The 22,057-nt window shown below is 37.8% G+C and overlaps 1 protein-coding gene across 8 annotated transcripts in view; it reads right to left on the bottom strand.

Annotated features, from left to right (window-relative positions):
* The window catches only part of UTRN (utrophin), a 500,702-nt gene that overhangs the window by 16,033 nt on the left and 462,612 nt on the right, over window positions 1-22,057 (bottom strand). For 7 of the 8 annotated variants that reach the window (XM_088023855.1, XM_088023858.1, XM_088023854.1 and 4 more), the window contains 4 exons: window positions 14,344-14,480; window positions 8,736-8,774; window positions 8,445-8,510; window positions 7,324-7,389 (listed from right to left, as the gene is read on the bottom strand). In XM_088023855.1, coding sequence (XP_087879981.1) covers window positions 7,324-7,389; window positions 8,445-8,510; window positions 8,736-8,774; window positions 14,344-14,480 — 308 coding nt within the window. The remainder of the gene's footprint in view (window positions 1-7,323; window positions 7,390-8,444; window positions 8,511-8,735; window positions 8,775-14,343; window positions 14,481-22,057) is intronic. The other variant, XM_088023856.1, reaches the window with a different exon arrangement.

A 22,057-nucleotide genomic window follows, 5' to 3' on the forward strand; every position in this document is an offset into this window, starting at 1 on the left:
TCTCTTCCTGTATAGGGAGATCCAGTCAGACCTCCCTGTAATCAATCGGGCAAGGGGCAGACCCCGGCTCAAGCCAGCTGGAGGCTCTAGCTGTGGAATGAAGACTTCAGCAGATCGGACCTGGTCTGCTTTCATAGGATTTGGTAAAACAAATCCTGGGATCTATGGGCGTTTACAGGATAGCGCTTCAGAAAAACAACATGTAAGCAGCTCTGAGGGTATAAAATGGAGCTATGGCATAACTGTACTAGCTCATCCGGCAGTGATGTGACTGCAGGTGTCCCCTAGAGCCCTTGTCTGTGCACAGGGTCAGGGCACACCCAACTGTGGTCCAGAGAGTCTGGGGAGCGGTGGTGGCCATCTGGGACCTCGGACTGGCGCCCGGCAGCTACAAGCAACACCCAATACATGAGGTAAGACCTTTGATTCCTCAGAGTCCAATCTGAAAATGCAACCCTGTGGGATCACAGTTTACTGTGATGAAAAGGGGACTTGAAATTGTGTCTGAGAGTTAGTGAACTCATAGTAAAGGTGTGTCCTGAGCCTTGAGATCAGAAGGATACGATGCAGCAAAGGAGCAAAACGAGTGTTATGCCTGTCAAAGCCAGGGTTCAGATGAACTGCTGATCCATTTCTTTTGCTTCCTTTATTGGTAACCTCTCCCTCTCTCTAAATGTATATATGGAGAGAGTGTGTGTGGACAGACATTTAGAAAAATAAAAGTCATGCGCTGTGGTTAGGATCACAATATAAACATCGGTATCGAACCTCACCTTCCCCCTCCTACCAACTTCAGTGGGGGGAGGAGTAGGACCTTCACACAGTGAGCAATGGGAAATGAGGGCCATGGATGGGGGTAAAGACTGAAAGAAGCTACAGCATCACCCTTTGATTACCTGAGAAAACGCAGTGTCACTGAAAAATAAATCAAGAAGCCACTAGAAGAATCGCATGCTTGCTCCTAACCGTGGAAGGGTGATGATAAGGGGACGGAACAGGCATCGCAGCACTGCAGGGAGGCACGTTTAAACGCCCCTGGGCTGCCCAGGTAGCTAAATCGGACAGAAAGGGTGTGCGTGTGAGGGGCGGGCGTGTTCCTGATGGGAAATATGTGGCCAATACCCTAAACCCAATTCATTCCTTCATTCATTTATAGGCTCTCTGCCCAGTGTGGAGCCCAATGTGGGACTTGAACTCACGACCCTTAGATCAAGACCTGAGCTGAGATCCAGAGTCAGTGCATACCCGACTGAGCCACCCAGGTGTCCCGCTAACCCTACCTATCATGAAAGGGCAGAAGCTGGCTATCAGGCTAACGCGTCAACACACTGGGAACACCAATTAGCTGTTAAGGATGGCAAGACTCTAAGTCAGTGATCCTCATCACTGCCAGTGTTTGGAGGCACTTTATCCAGTTCAGGTGGAGAGAGAAGTCATAGTAAGAGAGGATAAAAAGTAGAGATCTAAAATATGGAGAGGAAAAATATAAAGCATAAAGATACAGGGGGCATAAAATAAAGAAATAGCCAAGTAAGGGTATAATGCAACATTCTGTAAATATTTCTCGGGCTGAAAAAAATGTATAGAAACTAAAAGGACTGAGTATCCAAAAAATAAATAAATAAATAAAATAATAATAATAACAAAAGAGAACACCCCATGAAATTTCTCTATTTTAAGGATAAAGCATCACAAGCAATCAACCAGAAATCAAAACAAAACAGTAACTCTTACAAAAGAAGCAAAAGGTTTAGCCTCCTGCTCTCTATAATATCTAATGTCAAAAGGCTAAGAAGCAATATCTAGGGTCCTAACCCAGCCATTCCTGTGACCAGCCAGACTAAGCAAATGTCCAGCAAACCACTTTGTCCATAAAGCAGAAGAAAGAAAGAACAAGCAAGGATAATGCAAAATAGAACAAAAGTAGATGTTAATCTCAGGTACTGCAATAAATGAGAGGTAAACTGATTTTCACTTTGGTTAAAAAAAAAATCATATGATTCCTATGAACAATTCACCTAAAAGGAAATTAAGGAGTAAAAGTTAAAAAAATATATATATATATAATAAGGACAGGAAGAGCCAAAGCAAAACTTGAGTCCCGTAAGCTATCTGGTGGGTCTATGACGATCATGGATCCTAGCCCGGAGCTCCTCCCCTGTCACAAGGTACCATCAGACCACTGAGGCCCTGAGAACATTCATGCCAGCAAGCGTCTGACTTGGGGAATATACTCAGTGCTCAATATTAGCACCAACTAAATTTCTGTTTTCAAGATTTGGGGACTAGCCACAGTGAAATAAATATATACACAAACAAGTCAAAATTAGATCTGAGATATATCTTGTTGTAAACATTTGATATAGCTTCATTTCTTCTAGGGAGTTGATAGGGTTTAACTTATTATTATAATCACCATCATCACCACTATCATTACATTCTTTCACTGAGGTATCTGAAAGGGATTTAAGGCAACTTCTAAAAAAAATCATTTATGTATAACATACGATTTTAGCATTATTTCTCACAGATTATTAGGCCTAAAAATTAAATATAAAAATAAATAAACTCAAGTTCTTAATTATATGCAGTAAAAAACAAGAGCATACCCTTTAAAGACAGATAGTACATGAGGTACCAGATGAGGGCCTTTAAATGTCAATAGTGCTAAAATAGAAAGGTTGCAAAAATATAAGTCGGCACCACTGAGATACCATTAAATGGAATATAATTATACTATCTTTAAGTCGCACAGAGTAAACACTAGATTACAAAATTAATACATATTTGATGACGAAAGAACTGTGAGTCATTCAATGACCTTTTGCAAGTAGGCACGACATAAATAAAAATAAAAATAACAATAATTTCCCTCCTCTCAAGGATTATTCTGTTCCAAACAGCGATGCCAGTGCAAACCAGAACCAAGTTTGATCTTTCCACATAAGACAGTGTCCCTCAAGGGCAGATAGCAGATGGAGGGAGACATCCTAATGGTAGTGGTCTAAGGATCTGTCCTTGAGTTCCTGCTACTGAGATTCCCCAGGACTATCCTGGGTCCTGTTTCAGTTTGAGTCATGGATGTTCAATTCCTCCTTTGAAGAATATTAATATCCTCAAAATTCATGCCTTTTTAAATTGTCTAGAGGCAGACTTTCAGAAGGAAAGGGAGCACTGGGAATTGGGTCTATGTGGGGGAGTAGCTATGAGACTGATTCATGTCTAGGTTGGGGAGGCAGCCGCCCGTGATGCATGGGAATGCAACAATGAATTAACCAGCTTCACAGAGGATGAACGCTGCTGGGGGCCAGGCACTTGGGTCCATAGACCAATTTGAGGGGCAGAGAAATGCTCAAACTGCAGGGTAGGATGGCTGCTTTTGAAATACAAATGACTGAAAGGACCTTGGGTAATTTAAAATCACAAGTTCAAATCTCAAAATTCACACCCTAAAGTATAAGGATTTCTTTCATCACCTATGGCTGAGATCATCCCAAACCACATTTAGTAGATCAGTCTTGGACGTACTGAATTACAAAATCCTCTAATTAGGTCTGGACTGTGAAGCCGAGGTGTGGATGGAGAATGGGCAGGCCTGGGACAAGGAAAGGGATGACCTCAAGGAGGACTGCAGGTGCGCTGACCCCGCGCATCCTCACCCCCACTGCAGTGCTCCCGTGTGGGAAGGCTTCCCTGGTTGACTGGGTCTGAATCCCACGACTTCTGGAGGGTGAGACCCTGGGTAAGCTCCTTAACCTCTCAGGGCCTCAAATTACTCATCTGTTAAACGGTGGTCACAGAAACAAGAGTAGCATCTCAAGGGGTCCTACCAGGATTAAAGAAGCAAAGATGGGCAAACTGCTTAGAGCGGTGCCCGGCTCCCAGTACGCTATTCACAGACGGAGAGATGGTGGTTGTTTTTGTATCAACCCTGTTGTTATTCAAGAGAAACCTAATGATATTTTTATGACCTATTGGGATCACAAAACCTCCACGCAAAAGGGCCTGTAGGAAAGGTTGAGAATTCAGGAATGAGAAAAATTCTAAAATGTATTGTAGAAGTTTGCTATTACTTTTTTTTTTTTGGCTTAAGGCACTCTGAGTTAGCTTTCAATTTTTCCCAACAACAATACAAATTGCTAATATTTTGATGCTGGTTGCCTCATGATAGACCTAAGAGTGAAGCAGAAGAGCCAAGGCTTCCTTGGGAAGCCCCCGAACCCTCGCTCCAAAGCTGGCGATACTGTTAAATGGACTGAAAACTGTCCTCGATTATCTCAGGATTGTGTTATGACCCTGTCAATGCCGGGGCTTTAGGAAATTTCCGGGGAAAGGCCAGGGTTGGAGTATGTTGCATACTTCCTGCTGCTACAGTAAGGTCCTGTAGGTAACAAGTAAGCTGAAAGCAAAGAAGGAACAGCACAGCATCCTATTAAGAGCAGTGACGATTTCTTCCTGTATCTTGTGATCCAAGATGCTAAATTATTAGATGGAGAAACACAGAAGGACACTCAGAGAAATAAATAGTGGGGCTTGGTTCCTAACCCTTCCATCACAAATTCTGAGGAGCACCATCAGCCCAAAGGAGGTAAGAAGCATCCTCACTGTAAGGCTCTTTCCACCGGGAGGAAAGGTATTTATTGTAGTATGTATAATACTTACTCACTTTGTCAATTCAATAGTATCAACTAAAGTGGAAATGCTTAGATAAGTAAATATTACACACTGAAGTGAGAAAAGGTGACCACTCCAAGTCAAACCAGTGGATTCCCGATCCAGCACAGGGCTTCAGGGACTCAGAGTCCTTGTTTGCAACCTCACCTGAATGGCAGAATCACTGCCATGTCACAGGAAAAGAACCCCAGAATACTCAGTATTGCAAACTGTGAAAGAGCAAAGGACTTCCAGGACTGGCTTTATCAAAATAAGACTTATTAACATAGTCCCTAAGAAAATATGAATGCACCAGTGACTGGAAAATGATTTCTCTTTAGTGGCCGATAAACACATTCATATGCTATTAATTTAATTGAATATTACGTTTAAGGGAGAATTTGTTTCTTGCCTTTTCCAGGACCCAGAGGCCACCTGCATCCCTCTATTTTTAAAGCCAGCAGCATAGCATCTGCAAATCTCTCTGTACCTGACCTCTGCTTCCATGGCTGTATCTTTCTCTAACTGACTCCCCCCCCCCTTATAAAGATTCATGGGATTACACGGGGTCCACCTAAATAATCTAGGATAATCTCCCCATCTCAAGATTCTTAACTTAATCCCATGTGCAAAGTCCCTTTTGACATATAAAGTGACACATGCACAGCTCTCAGGGATTAGGATGTGAAGTTCTTTGAGGGGTCATTCATTTGTCTATCAGTAATGCCCACCAGGGGCACCTACATTGGCTCAGTGGGTTGAGCATCTGACTCTTGGTTTTGGCTCAGGTCATGATCTCAGGGTCCTGAGTGTTGGGCTCTGAGCTCAGCGGGGTGTCTGCTTGAGATTCTCTCTCCCTCTGTCCTTCCCAGCTCAGCGGGGTGTCTGGTTGAGATTCTCTCTCCCTCTGTCCTTCCCCCGTTTGCATTCTCTCCCCCCGCCCCCGGCAAAATAAGAAATATATCTTTAAAAAAAAAAGTGCCTACCCATGTTCTTCCTCTAAAAACACTTATCAATGGATCTTTCCTCTAGCTGGTAGGATTCCTGGGGACAGTATTTACATCTCTGGACTTTTACGGTACTGGGTGTGTGGCAGTGGCATGTTGATAAACATTCAATGAGCTTTCCAAAATAAATAAATAAATAAAGGAATAAAAGGGCCCTGAATTGTAGCTTTTGCAATTTCTATGGTTTAAATACTTTCATCAAGGCCAATTTCAAGCTAATGACTTTACTGAATGTAGAGTTTGGAAAAGATACAGAGTTGTACACCATCTGACAAATACAATAAAATAAATTACCCCAAGAACACAGATAATAGTAAAATGAAGTAGAGTAATGAGGGCATGATGGGGTTTGAGTATGCCTTTTGTTTTCATTTGAATCTAATTTAGTTAATTGTAAGTATATACAAATTAATTTCTATAATGGCTCTGTTTACCAAATAGCTTACAAACTTCCTGTAGCTTAAGCACTCTAATGTAGAATAGTTCCCTGTCAGTATTTTAAAAACTGGTTTACTATCATTAAGCTTATAAATAAAAATGTCAGGAGGTTTTTAAATTTCAAACATTAGCATGTTAATACTTTACAAGAATACAGTAGTGATTTATACATTATTATTCATGTACTATGAATGTGAAACGATTCCCAAGCCAAGATAACAACATATTTATAATGCTTGTTTCATATTTAGCTACTAGCATATATTTTATATAAAGCAGTTAGAAATCTCGAGTATTCTCTGAATCAACATAATTTCCACAAGGTTGACAATAGCCAAGGAATTAGATGAAATGAAAAATAATAATTAAAGCCAAAATAATTAAAACCAAATTTAAGTTCTTTAAAATGTTTGTCATTTAGAGTGCTTAAGCTACTGCAACTTGGCTCTCTTCGTGGTCTTTTTTAGTACAAAAGAGCCGAGTACTACGTTCTGTAACTACGTTCTGTTTCCTGGCTGACTGACAGCTTCCCACCAGATGCAAACAACAGTGAACCTACCTACGTCAAGTAAACTTGACACTACTGAAATCTTTTAGACATCATGCAAAATCAAAAATGTTAATTCCAAGGAGGGGGGAGAAAAAAAGGGAAAAGTTCCAAGGCAAGATGACACACAATAGTAGGATAATCAGAGATAAAATATTTGCCTAGAAAGTTTTTTTTAAGTATTTTTCTAAAGTCAATGAGACTTTTCCTTGTTGCTAATATAATAAAATATTGGCAGAGGAAATAACAGTTTTCAGTGAAGAGTGGGGAGTATATGTCCAAGCTTGTGTGGGTCATAGTTGTTAAATGGCAGGGATTATGGAGAAAAGTGAGCCAGCAGAAGGAAGAGGATTTTACAGAAGGGCATGTATTCTGTGGAAATACCTTTGTTAAATCAACAAGAAATACCTGACAAATGGAATAAGTATCTATACCTGTATTTATAAATAGAACAATCTGATCTTCCTGAAGCAAATTAGTTGACAAATACAGGACTTTTTCATTAACTTATACGAAACTAAATAAACAAGCATAAAATCTATCTAGACATTTTTGTAATCACACACCAATTTTGATTGGGATCAAAATTCAGAGCCACAATCAATGAAGATTATTTCCGACAGCCATGATGCAAAGACCTGGCCTTCCCCGGCAGTGCTAATTTCATGATTTACTTACACACTTCCTGTGGTGGAGCTGCTATCAGTGAGGAAAGATCCATTAGTCCTTTCCATCTGGGCCAGCCTGAAAAACGAAAATAAAGAGGTTCCATAAGGTGGCCCCATTGGGCATGGTCAACTGAGGTACATTCTCTGTTGTTCTCACACTGTCATAATTCTGACAAAATATGAAAAGGTCTAAATCTTCTAATAAGATCGGGAACTTAAAACAACATCTAATGTTGAGTTACCTCTCTATCACCACTGCCTTAAGGCTTGTCGCCTTCATCTTTTACCATGCTATATAGACTCCTAATTCACCTAGGCTCCTAACTGATCTCCTAGGCCTACAACTGGTCTCCATTCTCACAAATCTGATTATGCTCCTCTCATGTCTAAAGACTCACCATGACCCCCTTTACCTAAGGCATAACCCAACTCCTTAGCAAGTGGGGCTTCATTATTAGACTTCAGCTTCTATTCCTTCACTCCTCACTCCTTTAAACAAGCCATGTTCTTTCCCAGCTCAATGCTTGTAAGTATGTTTTTCCACTAGTCTAAGCCTACCTTTTCCCAGAAATTCTATCTGGCCAAGACGCAGTTCAAATGTTACTATTTATGTGATGTTTGAACTAACCATTTTAGGAACAGCTAGTTGCTAACTCCACAGACACTTCCTATATACACTTCTTTTCTGAAAGTGTGCATGCCAGCAAGACCACCCTGTATTCTACATTGTTTAAGGACTCTAAAATAAACCTCTATAATAAAGCATTAGCATAAACTTAATTACATATTGTAATTCATATGTGCACCAACTCCTGAGAACACTTTCAGTTCCTACACTCATTCACTGAAATGGGTTATATTATCTAAATCCTGCTTGTCTAGTGTTTGGATTCTCATGAGCTCAATAATCACATTCCATGGAGATTCACTCTTCATAGAATGCATAGCAAGTCTTTGATAAAGTGCAAATCACAACATGGAAAGATGAGAACCCAGATTCCAAATATAATGGAGTCACAACTCTTGCAAAACATCTCTTAAATCAAGGCATGTCAATGATATAGGATTCATACAGAAATAGATACATTCTGGGTGGCAACGCAGCAGAGGGCTCCTATCAAAGTCTCTTACCGTGTGGCATACTGTTCTATTCTGGAATGGGTGTCATCATGAAACAGCTGAGGAGACTGTGAGGGGCTATAAAAGAAAAAGCAAAGAAACAATTTTATGCCCGAATATCGACAGACGTCACTATTAGGAATGTTAGCTTAGTTAAACAGTGAATTTGCCATGCAAACAAACCATGAGGATTGTTACCCAGGAGGCAGACTATTCTTTTAGTTCAAGAGTTTCGTAATTACCCCCATGCTAATGACACGGATCAGAGTACCGGCTCCTGCAGATGGAGCTGTGAATACTCACTCATAGTGCTCCGGCCACATGCTGATGAGAGTGACAGGACTGCGGAGGGGGAGAGGGAAACAGAAGTCACAGAACTAGCACTTGAGAGCGACTGCAGACAAAGGCAGTGGGAGGCGGGGGGAGAAGACTTTCTCAGCTGTCTTCCACTCGCACGTTTGGTTGCCCTGAGGTGCACCACGGGGAAATCAAAAGTAGCAGAAGTCCCTGTTTATTCTAGAGAAGAAGCTGCGCATTCAAGTGCCTGCAGGGGCTTTTCACAGATATTACAGGACATTTGTTACAGGAGAGCAAACGCATCTTTAAATAGTCTCATTGAAAAAAAAAGAAACAAAATGCTCTACAATAGCTCAAAAACATGGAATAATAGAAAAGATAATGCTCCACGATATACTGAGAGATGATGCAATCAGATTCTTGTTTTTCCTGGAGAAGAAACTTGGTCAGAAATTCCAAAGACTGCATTATATATTGATGGCAGAGTTGCAATAAAACAAGATTTCTCTGATTCCTTGTCCAGTTTTAAATGTAAAAATTCAAACCCGAGTACGCACAAAGTATCTCAACCTCCCAGAGACGCTGAAAGAAGATGCTACACCTAAATCCTCTCCCCTACACCCAGCCCCAAATTTCACATTATCAATAAAGCTGAAAGCAACTAGATGATGATACACTTTCTCCAAACAAAATTTTTTCTGGAAGTTCAATCTATGAAAATGATAAGGAAATGTGTTCTTGCCTGAATCTGGAGTTTGACCCTTCAGTACCACTTCCAGCCCTGGGGACTCTCCAACCTCAAAAACTGCCTAGAAATCCCCACGTCTCCATGAAATATCCTTCGAAAACAACTGAACATAATGAAAAACACTATTTTTTTTTTTTGAGGAGAGTGGGGTGAGGTGCTGATGAATGTGGGAATTTAAAAGTCTAAAGAAAATTAGTTCTTTATTTGATTAAATAGTCTCCCACACAAGCTCATGTTGATTGAAACAAAGAAGGAAAGTTTAAATTATTCTAAATCTGCTTGATTCTGCTATTTCTATTATACATAGAAACTTAAGAAAACATTAATGATCTCATTAGCTGCTACTGGGAAGCACAAGTTAATGTCTGAAGAGCAAAGATTAAAAGGAGATGAAGGGCATCTTATTGGGCTGAAAAACTAAGACTATATGGACCTACTTTCAAAAATAGGCATTAATCCAGTCTGTGTTTGTCAGAATATTTGTAAATAGACTTAAACATCCACATATAAGCTAGTTACAACAATAATGAAACAACACAGTATTATTCAATCATCTTTTACATCATTACTTTTCCTTAACTCTGAGATATGGATGTTAAATGTCAAGTGAATGATTTGCTATAAACTTTCCAAAAAAAATAGTAGCTACTCAGAGAGTATTTCTAAAATTCAAGTGTACTACAACACCTGTGGCAAACTTTAAGCACAAGAAAAATATGTACTTTTGATTTTAATTGAACTCAGAAAAGCTTTGTGAAACTGCATAACTGGTTCTTGCGAAGTTAATTCAGTTAGCACAAAAGTGATTCATTGAACTAAGATAAGAATGGCAGAGGTAGAAAGCTGAACCGAAGTTCTCGAAAGTGTTTTATATATTGAGAACATAGAATTCTAAGAAAATAAGTAAGATTAAAAAAATCAAACTTTAGGCCTCATTGACTTCAAAGTATTTTGATTTGTAGAAAAAAAGGTTACGTGATAAATTTTCTCATTTAATTCTGGGAGATAAAAACAAGGCAATATCCCACTGCATAGTTAGAGTCTACAGTTAAAGAGGGTTCAAAATCAAACATAGTTAATAATGTAGCCTATCCCTGCTTTCCAGAGCAGGGGCTGAATGGGGTGTTTTGTTGGTTAATCACACACTAATATGCCGTGAATTAGACTCTATTAAATATACTTAATATTATATAAAATATAATCCAGACTTTCCTTGAAGAACTTAATGATTCTTTCAATGCCTTAGGCTTCCAGTCTTTTGCCTTCTTCAATCCATTTGGCCCAGAGTAGGTGGGGCCCCAGTGTGCTCTCACAAATAAACCTTCAATGGTTCTCTACTGTTTTCAGGATAAAATCCAAACACCTTGGCACGACTTACAAGGCCCTTCATTATGTGGGTCCTGCTTCTCTCCCCACTCTCATTTCTTGCCACTATTCCCAGCTTCCCACCCCAGTTTCCCAAATGATCTTGTCTCTGGGCTTTTGAAAATACTTCCCTCGCCTAGAAACTCTCCCTCTCCTCCTCCCACACCAAACCCTGCACGTCTGGCTCTATGAATCTTCCAGGTCTCAGTTTAGCTGAGACTTACTTCCTCACTTCCTCCCAGTGCATGAGTTGGTTCTTGCTCCAGTAACAACTCGAAAGACCATGAAACTCATCTATTCCACTTTAACCAATACCAGGCAGAAGTGTCTATTTTACTTCTTTGATCTTTAGGGAAACCAACCTACCTTTTAGCCAATAATAATCTCTCACAATTCTCAAATGACTTTTACCACTATTTTTAGCTTGTTTCTTAGGTTTATTTTCTTTTTTTAAATTAACATATAATGTATTATTTGTTTCAGGGGTACAGGTCTGTGATTCATTAGTCTTACACAATTCACAGCACACTGGGAGCACCCACCTACTCTGAAGCAAATGGACTGAAGAGTTACCATTGCTCACCACAGCAATGGTAACTCTTTAATCAAGTTCTCATTTATTTTGATTTATTTTTTGAAAACTCTTGCACATATAGTTACGAAATTAATTAAAAAAACCTAAGCATGGGTTTGTTTACCTCCTTTTAGTAATAACTCGTTTTTCTCCCAAATCCCCTCTATGTATGCATGTATAATTACCGGATAGGGGATAAGACATTACATTTTGCAGGAATGAAAGAGAAAGATGCAAAAGACAATTCTAATCAGCTTCATAAATAACTTCAACACATTTACCACTTGACTGGTTTTTCTCCAATGTTCTCTCACAAACAGGAGAACAAACGAAATCAAACTTTACTACCCACTCACATAAATTGTTACACCAGAAGATTAAGTGGCCCTGTACTAGAAAGGGCTCAGCAGAAAAATGAACTATACTGACTTTAAGAATGCGTTCTAAAATTAAAAAAAGAAGAAAACCTGCCCACTCTATCCAGTATCTCATAAATCTTTTTCAAAAAGCATCTTGTGACATCTGATTTAATCTTATACTCCTTCCTTTCTTTCTCTTATTTACCTCTCCCTGAAAATTCAGGCAAATTGATGATAGATGAAATGAAGCATTTTCAGAATCACAGCCAAAAATCATAGCACAAAATTATTTGGTATGCTTTTCTGTTCTTTTTCATCTGAGTGTCTTTAAGTCACTCAGAATAGAATGATTGATGTCAATGATTATTTTGACATGAAAAGGCAAATTATCAAAAATGCATAAAAGGAGTATAAAAGATCGATCTAGATGCATGATTCATATGAAGGATGTAGATATTTGAAATGGGACACAAAATGCCAGTGGTTTATCCTAAGAGTGAAAGGCACATCACTAGTTCAAGCCTATCAAATTGTCCTGTAAACAAAAGCACTATGTGATCCTTCTATGCTTCAGGCAGCTACTCCAAAGGTTAATTAGATCTGATACCAAGGGAAGTAAAATTATGCGTTTATCATGGGGTGTTCAGCCCAGTTAAACTATATATTAGATAGTAAAACAAATAAGAATGTAAAATCATATAACCTTTTGAAGAAAAAGACAAAAATATATCCACAAAACAAAGAGACAACCAAAAATCTACTTTTCCTTATGGATTTTAAGTATTTGAATAGCTCTCTTTAAACTGAAATTGCTCCAAAAAAATTTATTCTAAAATGGACTGTGGAAAAAATAACTGGGAGGCATAATATTTTAACTGTATACAGTTTGATATCGAGCAAAGTTATCAGAAAGTTAGAATTTTTCTGTATGCTTTAAATGTGTGGTATTTTGGGATCTATCAATATACACAGTTGTGCACCCATAACATTATATATTGAGGGATCAAATATCTACTGTGCTTCGACTGTGGTCTTTCTTCTACTTCTTAGAAGTTCCACAAATCAACAAAAAACAACAACATACATTTGTACATAAACTCAGCAAAGCCAATGGAAAGCTTTGCTTTATATGGAATATAAAGCTTTATATGGAAAAAAAGCTTTATATGGAAAATACATATACAAAGCTTTATATGGAAAATACAATACAAAGCTTTATATGGAAAAAAAAAAAATCCAAGCTAAATAGTCTATCCTTCCATTCTGACATCTTTGAGTCGTAGATTGTCCTAATACCAGACTATGACTACTCTCTGTGAATCTCTCATACACACAATAAAATGAACTAAGAGTTTTGAAGGTTAAAGAAAGAAAGACGGATTTCACAAAAACTGTACTCAACACACTTCTTATACTTCTCACTACAATTTTCTTTACAGGAGAATGTAGAAAACTTCACACTTCACACCTCTGAGCTTCTTTTCTAGAGTCATTTGAGAGGGCATCTTTCTGTAACTAAAACATCACCATTTTTATGACTAGGCGCTTTGCTAATGATTAGCAATAAAAGTTAATTTTTCCCAGGATTCGAGCACAAGAAAATTGCCTCAGCAGGTGCATTTATGCTGCAATTTTAAAAAGTGATTCAAACATTTAAAATCAGATCTACTTTGATCTTGATATATCATTGTTCAATAATTTAAACTTCTTGCATTTCTTCTGGCTTGCTTTAGAATTCTTTTCCTTTTCACTTCAGGTTAAAAGTTGTTATTTTTCTTTTCTTTATAATGCCATAGTAATTTTGCTATTTTGAGACTTTGTTTCATTTATGTTTATAAACTCAAATTACACACTTTTAAGAAATTTTGTCTATTTTATGTACCTATAAACCTATCTCGTTTTGCTGCCTTCATGCTTAAGAGAAAAGAAATTAAAAATATTTCATCAAGATTTTGATGCGATTTTAGCACAGGTATATATGAAGCAAGATAGTCAATATTATTAATAAATTTACAGTAAAAACATGTAAAATAAGTGTAAAACATACTACATGAAATAGCAAACCCTCCCCACAGGAGGAAAAATGGAAAATGAATAAAATCATGAAACAGTGCATAACACAATTCGCTTTAAGGATTTTTAAGAGGAAAAGAGACGACCAAGGCAAAGGTTGAACACACAGTAATACATATTTTAAAAGTGGAGGAACACTTTACCTAAAATTTTAGCTGTGGCATTGTCAAATCAAACAGCAAAAACTCATGTTGTGAAGACTGATTCCAAGGTTATTTACCTCTTTTAAAATGAAACATTTTGCACGTGATGTGCTGAGCACCAGGTGTTACACTGCACTGACCTGATGACTCATTGGTCATTATATCAAAACCAATGATGTACTATACTTTGGCTAACTGAATTTAAATAAAAAAAAGTAAAAATTTAAAAAAATGAAACATTTTACCAAAATTCTTTCTGGTATCAGATAATTTCTCTTGTATCATTAACATAATAAGTGACAACATCAGAGAAAAGGGTACACAGACGTTTCAATATTAAAATTAAACTTACGTTTCTAAGTTGTCACCTTCAAGAACTGTCTGGACAGGCAGGTAGCCAAGCCGAGGATGTTTGGCAAAGTATTTCTTTGATCTGAACTTATTCTTCAGCACCTTTGTGAAGTCTCGTACATCTTCCCCAGATGTTGTCTAGGAAGTTGAAAAAAAATTATACTTCTTCCATTAAAATGGAAGGAGATATCTAGCTATAATAAAATTCGAGCAGATATAAATAACAACAATTTCGGTAGCTTTATGTATTTCTGGAACAACACAGCATGTCATGAAATCACACGACAACCAGGACTCGTCATTAAATAATATCCAGCAATCAGTTCGTAATTTTTTAATTTTCATAACTAGCTCATTTCCCCAATATTTAAAAAATTGGGCCAAAAAGTAAAATTAGTTTTGGCAATGTTATTGGTTGATTCCTATTAATAAAAGAGCTGTGATGTGCTATTAAGTGTGTTTAGTGATGATGAAGCATTTTGGATATAATATGGTTTTAACTAAAGTGAATAAATGAGGGTGAGCTATATACCTCCTACTGACTTCACACAAGCCAGCATATATTAAAGTAAGAAGCTGAGGCTTTGGGAACAGTTCATGGGATAGGAGGAGCGGATGGGGTGGGGACAGATTTCAGGTCACCTCACCCTAAATGATTATTAACTAATCATCTTGAAATGGTCAAGGAAAGAGTAACATTTTATATCGCATTACAAATTTAGTCCATGTCAAATAATTATATGTTTGTATGGTTGGGAAAGACAAACTGACAGTATTCCTTACAATATTGTGGCCCTGTTCCTTCTCTCTTATTTATTGCTTTCTCCTTTTCCAGACTTCAATATATGCTGGACATTATTTAATGATGAGTCCTGGTTGTCATGTGACAATTCTAGTTTTTATTTACAATATGTTATACAGACACCAACTTCAGTCCTTGTGAAGAGGCATTTAAAATATTCACATTACCTGCAGAGAAGTGAATTAAAACCTTGTTCGTCTGACTCCTAGTTGGCTATTCAACCTAAACCTGGACAGACCTCACTCCTATCGCTTTACAAAACGGAGAACTTTTCTATAATAACAAACCCAGTACTAAATACGCTGCTCACTTGCTGCCTGCCCCCCTCTCCTTGCACCCTCCCCAGTCCATCTTTTCCTCCATGACAAGCATGCCCAGGACTCACACAAACTTGTTTTGCAAACAGAAGCTTAAAAAATATAACTATTTTTTAAAACAACTAAATTCTGAGTCAGCCCTTATGTGGTTTTGTTGCTTTCCATCTGCTCTCATTCTACCTAAATGTGTCTGCTTCTAGTACACAATTAAGAGAACTTTTGATTCTCTAGGCTTGCAGAGCAGAGAGGAATAAGCCCAAGCTATTTATAATGTAAGTTCATCAATTTTAATTTTACTAAAAAAAAAAAAGTATAGCAAGGACCACCCACACTGGCACTAGGCCTTTGCCATCAGACCCACAGTGTCTAATCTTTTCCTGAATAACACAGAATAAACTACATAATGTCTGTAGTTATTTAGGTACAGATCCTTCCAAAGATAAAGAAGAATTTTATAGAAAATAAGCTATTAATGAAAAGAAAAAGAATCCAAGGCACTCCATAGAGGAAAAGTGTTGCTAAGAGAGACAATGGTTTGGGGGTACTAAGACCTAACCAGATAGAACAGGAGAAATAAGCAGAATAACATTTGGAAGTAAAGAAGGAAAGTCTTAGAGAAGGGACGCCTGGGACTGAGAATAAAGCCAAAAGGACCTATCACCTTATGAAGGACATTTGGACCTCTGGCAATGGGTTGCACAACTGCGGCTCATTACATTTATAGATACGTTCTCCCTGAAATGTTTTGATAAAGAAGAAAAGAAGGGAAGAAGCTTTCCATGACAGAAATATAAAAAAGAAGACCCCAATGCAAAGATAAGCATTTATGACTAAATTTATTTTTCTGTCTGCTCTTAACACCTTGTTAATATACAGAGAGATACGGAAGTACTGGCCTCCATTACTTGGTCCACCTTCCTCTGGCAATAAAAACGTTTTACCATTTAGCCCAGTGGTTTTCGAGCCATATCCAGGCTTTCAATTCGGGTGGCCCTGAGTGGTGTGGGTGGGGCAGAAGGCCAGGGGGGCAAGGTACCAGGACACTTACCAGTCCACCTCTGCCAGGGCAGTATACAACACAGTGCTTTTTCTATATTCACAGGGTTGTGCAACCATCACCTCAAAAAAGAAACCTTGTACCCACTCACGAGCACTCCCGCCTCCACCCTAACCCCGTCACCTCCCCTCAGCTCCTGGCAACCACTATAATCTACTTTCTGTTTCTTGGATTTGCCTATTCTGGACATTTCTTTTTTTTTTTTTAAGATTTTATTTATTTATTTGAGAGAGAGAATGCGAGAGAGAGAGAGAGCATGAGAGGGGAGAGGGTCAGAGGGAGAAGCAGACTCCCTGCCGAGCAGGGAGGCCGATGCGGGACTCGATCCCGGGACTCCAGGATCATGACCTGAGCCGAAGGCAGTCGCTTAACCAACTGAGCCACCCAGGCGCCCAATTCTGGACATTTCTTATAAATGGAATCATACAATATGTGGTCTTTTGTGACTGGCTTCTTTCACTTAGCATAATGTTCTTCTAGCTTATCCATATTTAGGTTTCAACATGAACTTTTGCTTGGGGAAAAAAAAAATGACACATCATTCTAAAGTACACGTCCAATTCCACATCAAACATTCTTTAGCTAAAGACATTCCAGACATGGAAGAACAAAGCAAAACCAACCAACCAACAACCAAAAACCCCATCTCCCACGAAACAAAATACAAAAAACAAAAAGTACCTACCTACTTCCCAAAAAGTTATAGCAGGGGCTGAAGTTAATTGTGATGATGCTCAAATTTAATATTTGAAAAAAAGCGCAGTCTCATGCAGAAATAGCATATTTTCATTTCCTCAGGAATTTTCATATCAAGGGGGAAAAAAAACCTCCACCAACACTTACAATCTAAATGCACTGAATTCACCAATGCTATAAACTTTATGTAATATTAAAAGAAAAAGTGGAAAGTAATTCAACCCACAAAAACCAGGTGTTATATTCAGGTTAGCAAAATGTAATTCTTTAGTTGAAAGCAAGCCAAGAAAATGAATTACACCTATATTCTCACCAACAAAAGTTAAAACGTATTTTTACATATTTGGTCTAATTTGCTACCTATGACAGTACCTAATATCTCTCTATTTCAAAGCACTAGAGCAATAGTTTGGTAAAAAGCAAACAAGAGGACCACCCACCTAGCGTAATGAATATAATCACATACAACTCTATCTTCAAGCTAGGTATAATACTTTGTTCTCTTTCTTTTTAAAGCAAATAACGATTGATATTATGAGCTGAGAATGAAATGGAAAGAATCACTCATTACTACACAAATTATCCAACATTTTAAGTGATCCATGTATTTCTTGAAAGACTAGGTTATTTATTGCTGTTAAGAAAAGAAAGAAGGGAACAAAAGATTTTGTAGATCTCATTATATGAGGGAAGGGGAACATAAGGGCATAGAACTCTGCACCTTATAAATAGCTTTCCTTCATTCTCTTTTTACCATCAAGTGTGGTAAGATTAGCATTACTTTTTTGACCCCTCCGGAAGCTGACACTAAAGCTTTCAGACCTACAAGTCAATAAGGAGAAAGCTGCTCTTGCAAACCTGGGTTGTTTTTTTTTTTTTTCACTATACCAGCACTATATCCCTTCTCCTAGAAAAATGCAACAGTCCTAAGTTTTGTAAGAGAAAGAACCCATAGCCCTCGACTAAAATACCTATTATTACATTAAGCTACCCTGTGGCTGATTTTTACCAATTCATATTGAAATGTCATTTTATGACTTTTAAATTGTATGTCCAAGACACGTTTTGTATAAGTAGAATTAGAAAAAAGTTACACATGAAAGAGAAAAAAGAAAAAAATTAAAATTGTCTGCTCTTTGACCACCTAGGGATACCCACTCTTAAAATGTTTGTGACTGGACTGATTTTTAAATTCTTTTTCTTGTAAAACAAAACACAGATATACAAAACGATACACAACAAATGCATGGCTCAGTGAATATGTAAGTGAATATGTAAGGCAAGTACCATCCAGTCAGGAAAATGAACTTTGCCAGACATTCCAGAAGTCCCTTCCACATGCCTTGTTCCATCCCTTTCTTTCCATAATAACCATTATCTTCATTTTTATGAGCAACAACTACCTTGTGTGTAAAAAATACTTTTTCACCCCGAAGTCTATCCCTAGATACTTTAGTTGCTCATTTCAAAAAATCTGATATATTTTAACTCACTTTTAATCTACAGATTTCTCGTCCATACTTGCCATTTCCTTACAGTTTATCTGTTGGAAAACACAGGCAATTTGACCTAGCTAAACTTTGCTGATTGCATATTTTTGGTGCAGTTCAGCAAGTTCTTCAGTCCTCTGGATAGCCTGCAAACTGGCAGCTGAATCCAGAGAATGCATCAGCTTCAGGGATGATCTGGCAAGACCATCAGTAGTGTTCGGTAGGCACATGATGTCTGGTTATCATTATTTTGTGAGCCTAGCAGATTTCATGCTAAATGCCTATATCCACTCAATGGGGGTTTCAAAATGGTGGCATTCTAATTCTATCATCCATTTTCACTTATTAGTTGAAATAATTATATGAAGGCATGGCCCCTTGTCCACTCTTTGGTCACTCAGTCATACAGTTCATTCAGGAAAGGCAGGATTACATGTTTGATTTTTCCCTTTTATGGACCAATTTCCCCAGTAATAGATTCCTATCATTCTCCAAAGATGACCAATTTTTTAAAATTATTTTCATGTATCATTATGAACTTGTAGATTTTTAACATATTTGATGGGTTTTTGGTCCATTGCAATTATTATCATTATCGAAGATCAAATTGTCCTATCTTTGGCCAGTAGGCACCCCTTCCAGTTAACCCCACTTCGTTTAAATTCTACAGGTAACAGTATATTTAATGGTCTCTACCTGTCCTTAGGATGTTATTTCTTCAGTTATTTTGTTTTTCTGAAGCTTGGTCTCTAGTAAATCTTCAAGAAGTACTCATAGGACCAATATTACCTGAGTTCTTGTATATTGGTGATAATTTTCCTGTGTCTTTACTAGATACTAGAAGGCTGGTTTTTCTCAATATAAAATCCTTGGCTCACATGCTTTTTTCCCCTGAGTTTCTTAAAAATGTCCTTCCATTGTTCTCCTTCTTTCTTTTCTTACAGCAATAAATAAAAACCTACTCTTTCAAGAAATACATGGATAACTTAAAATGTTGGATAATTTGTGTAGTAAAGAGTGATTCTTTCAATTTCATCCTCAGATCATAATACCAATAGTTATTTGGCATAAAGCTTTGCTGCTGATTATTTAATTTTCTTTCCTTTTAAGTCACGTTGTTCGTTTTGTTTAAATGACTGGAAGATTTTTTTTCTTTGACTTTGAAGTCCAGTAATTTTAAAGATTTTATTTATTTATTTGAGAGAGAGAGAATGAGAGATAGAGAGCATGAGAGGGAAGAGGGTCAGAGGGAGAAGCAGACTCCCTGCTGAGCAGGGAGCCCGATGTGGGACTCGATCCCGGGACTCCAGGATCATGACCTGAGCCGAAGGCAGTCGCTTAACCAACTGAGCCACCCAGGCGCCCAGAAGTCCAGTAATTTTATCAGAACATATTATAGTATTGGTCACTCTGAGTCAATGTTCTCAGGCATGTGATATACTCTCAGAATACAGTTTCACCTTTTCTTTTTTGGTGGGAAGGAAGGTTTTTCTTGGATTTTTATTTTTAGTGTTTGTTCTGTCTTACTCAGGGTTTCCTATTCTGCATTTCTATTATTCATACTTTCAATTTTTCCCCTATCTTCAATATTTGTCATTTTCTCTTGGATCTTTTTTATTGCTTTCTTCATTTCTTTTTGACTTTTAAAGTTTGTATCTTATTCACCTTCTATTTCTCTCAAGATATTTAACTGTTCTGTTTATTAAGACTAAAATTAATTAGTCTTAACTTTTGAAATGAGTTTTCCTTTTATTTCTAATTCTTTCCTGAGTTCTGTCACCTCACCCTTTCCAAGATTTTCCAGTTCTGATTTATGGTTTCTTTCATGTGTTGGCTCATTTTCTTATGCTTATTTTAAAATAGTAGGTTACAGTTTTGACCTGTTCAAGGAGCACATATTTCTGGTATGCTTTACTATACTTATATTATTTGGCTCATATCATTTCCTTATAATTGCTTTATATGAGATTTGATCTTGATACTTTCTGCTGCTCAATTTTGTCATTGTTGTGAAATTAATTTTACTAATTCAGGAAAGCTTCATGCAGGTTCAGGAAATCTTCTCTAACTTCACAGGGTTCCTTCTTCCATTGCTTTTGCTGGGTATTCAAAAATAGGGCACTTGACTTTGGGGATTTCCTGGTCCTATTCCCTTGCCCTACTTTGGACTGGACCATTTCTTTCTTTCATCTCTGTTGCTTTGACCTGCTATGTTGGTGTCATTCCTAGCAGTTTATGTAGCCTGAGGCTCTTTTCCTGGAGGGAAGCCCTGGCGGGGGGCGGGGGGGGGGTCAGGTCTAAAGACTCCAGAAGCCCAGAGCACCCCAGCACCTTCAGACCTTCCCCTCTGGGCCCCTCCCAGGTTCACAGCTCTGCTCCCAAACCAGCCCTTTGAGCTCTCCACTGAACACCTGCTGTTTTGGGGTTCTCCATTTCTCAGGCACCTTGCTTCCTTTTCTTTTATCTTAATGATAGATATCTTCATGCAGGTATTATGGCTAGGGGTGGCTTGTCAGCACCCAGATTTATTTTGGGGGATATCTTATTACCTAGTTTTATTGTAAATGTTGCCCAGAGAGTTGGCTTTTTGTCTAGTTGCTCTCTTTTTATGTAACTAATTTAGAAATGGGAAGAAAATGACAAAGACAAAAGATATTGAAAAACTCTACCACCATCTCCCCCAAATCCTTCTGGCTTGATTTTTAACAAGCACATAAGAACTCACATATCCAAATGAAGACTGTCTTTCAAATTGTCATTTTTGGAAAGCTAATGAAGGTGAGTCACTGTGAAAAACATTTTAAAACTAAACCTACACAGACAAGTGGGCATGTGAATACTCAAAATTATACTTCCCTCCACTATGCTGCTATTAAGTAGCACAGAGATAATGATGAAAACTTATTTGGGTAATAACAAGTAATTAGTTCTCAACTTGCACCCCACCAACTAACAAAAATGAATGCATGAAATATAAAAACATGTTGCTGAATTACAAAAGCTTTCCTGGGTAAGTCTGTGCATGTAACTCTCTACCAAAACCTTAAAAACGCCTGTGTAAATTGGCATCAGATTATTTTTCACTCGAGTTCTATTTTGCCAACCAAAGTTGGTAGTATTTTAAATTTTCCTTCATTTTATTCCTTGACTGAGGACAAATATAGACATCATATAGAGCAAATTTAGAATTAATCCATTTGTTTTACTTGTGTTTGTATATCTACATATAAATCCATATGTATTATTCTACATATCCCTGTTCATGTTTTAAACTATATATTCTTATTGTAAATGCTGACACCTATGTATTATTGAACTTCAAAAACATGGATATATGACTGAGAGTCTTTTCC

The sequence above is a fragment of the Eumetopias jubatus genome, unplaced genomic scaffold (assembly GCF_037043125.1).
Source record: "Eumetopias jubatus isolate StellerSeaLion01/CBP00866 unplaced genomic scaffold, mEumJub1_p1.0 scaffold_6, whole genome shotgun sequence".
Classification (NCBI taxonomy): domain Eukaryota; kingdom Metazoa; phylum Chordata; class Mammalia; order Carnivora; family Otariidae; genus Eumetopias; species Eumetopias jubatus.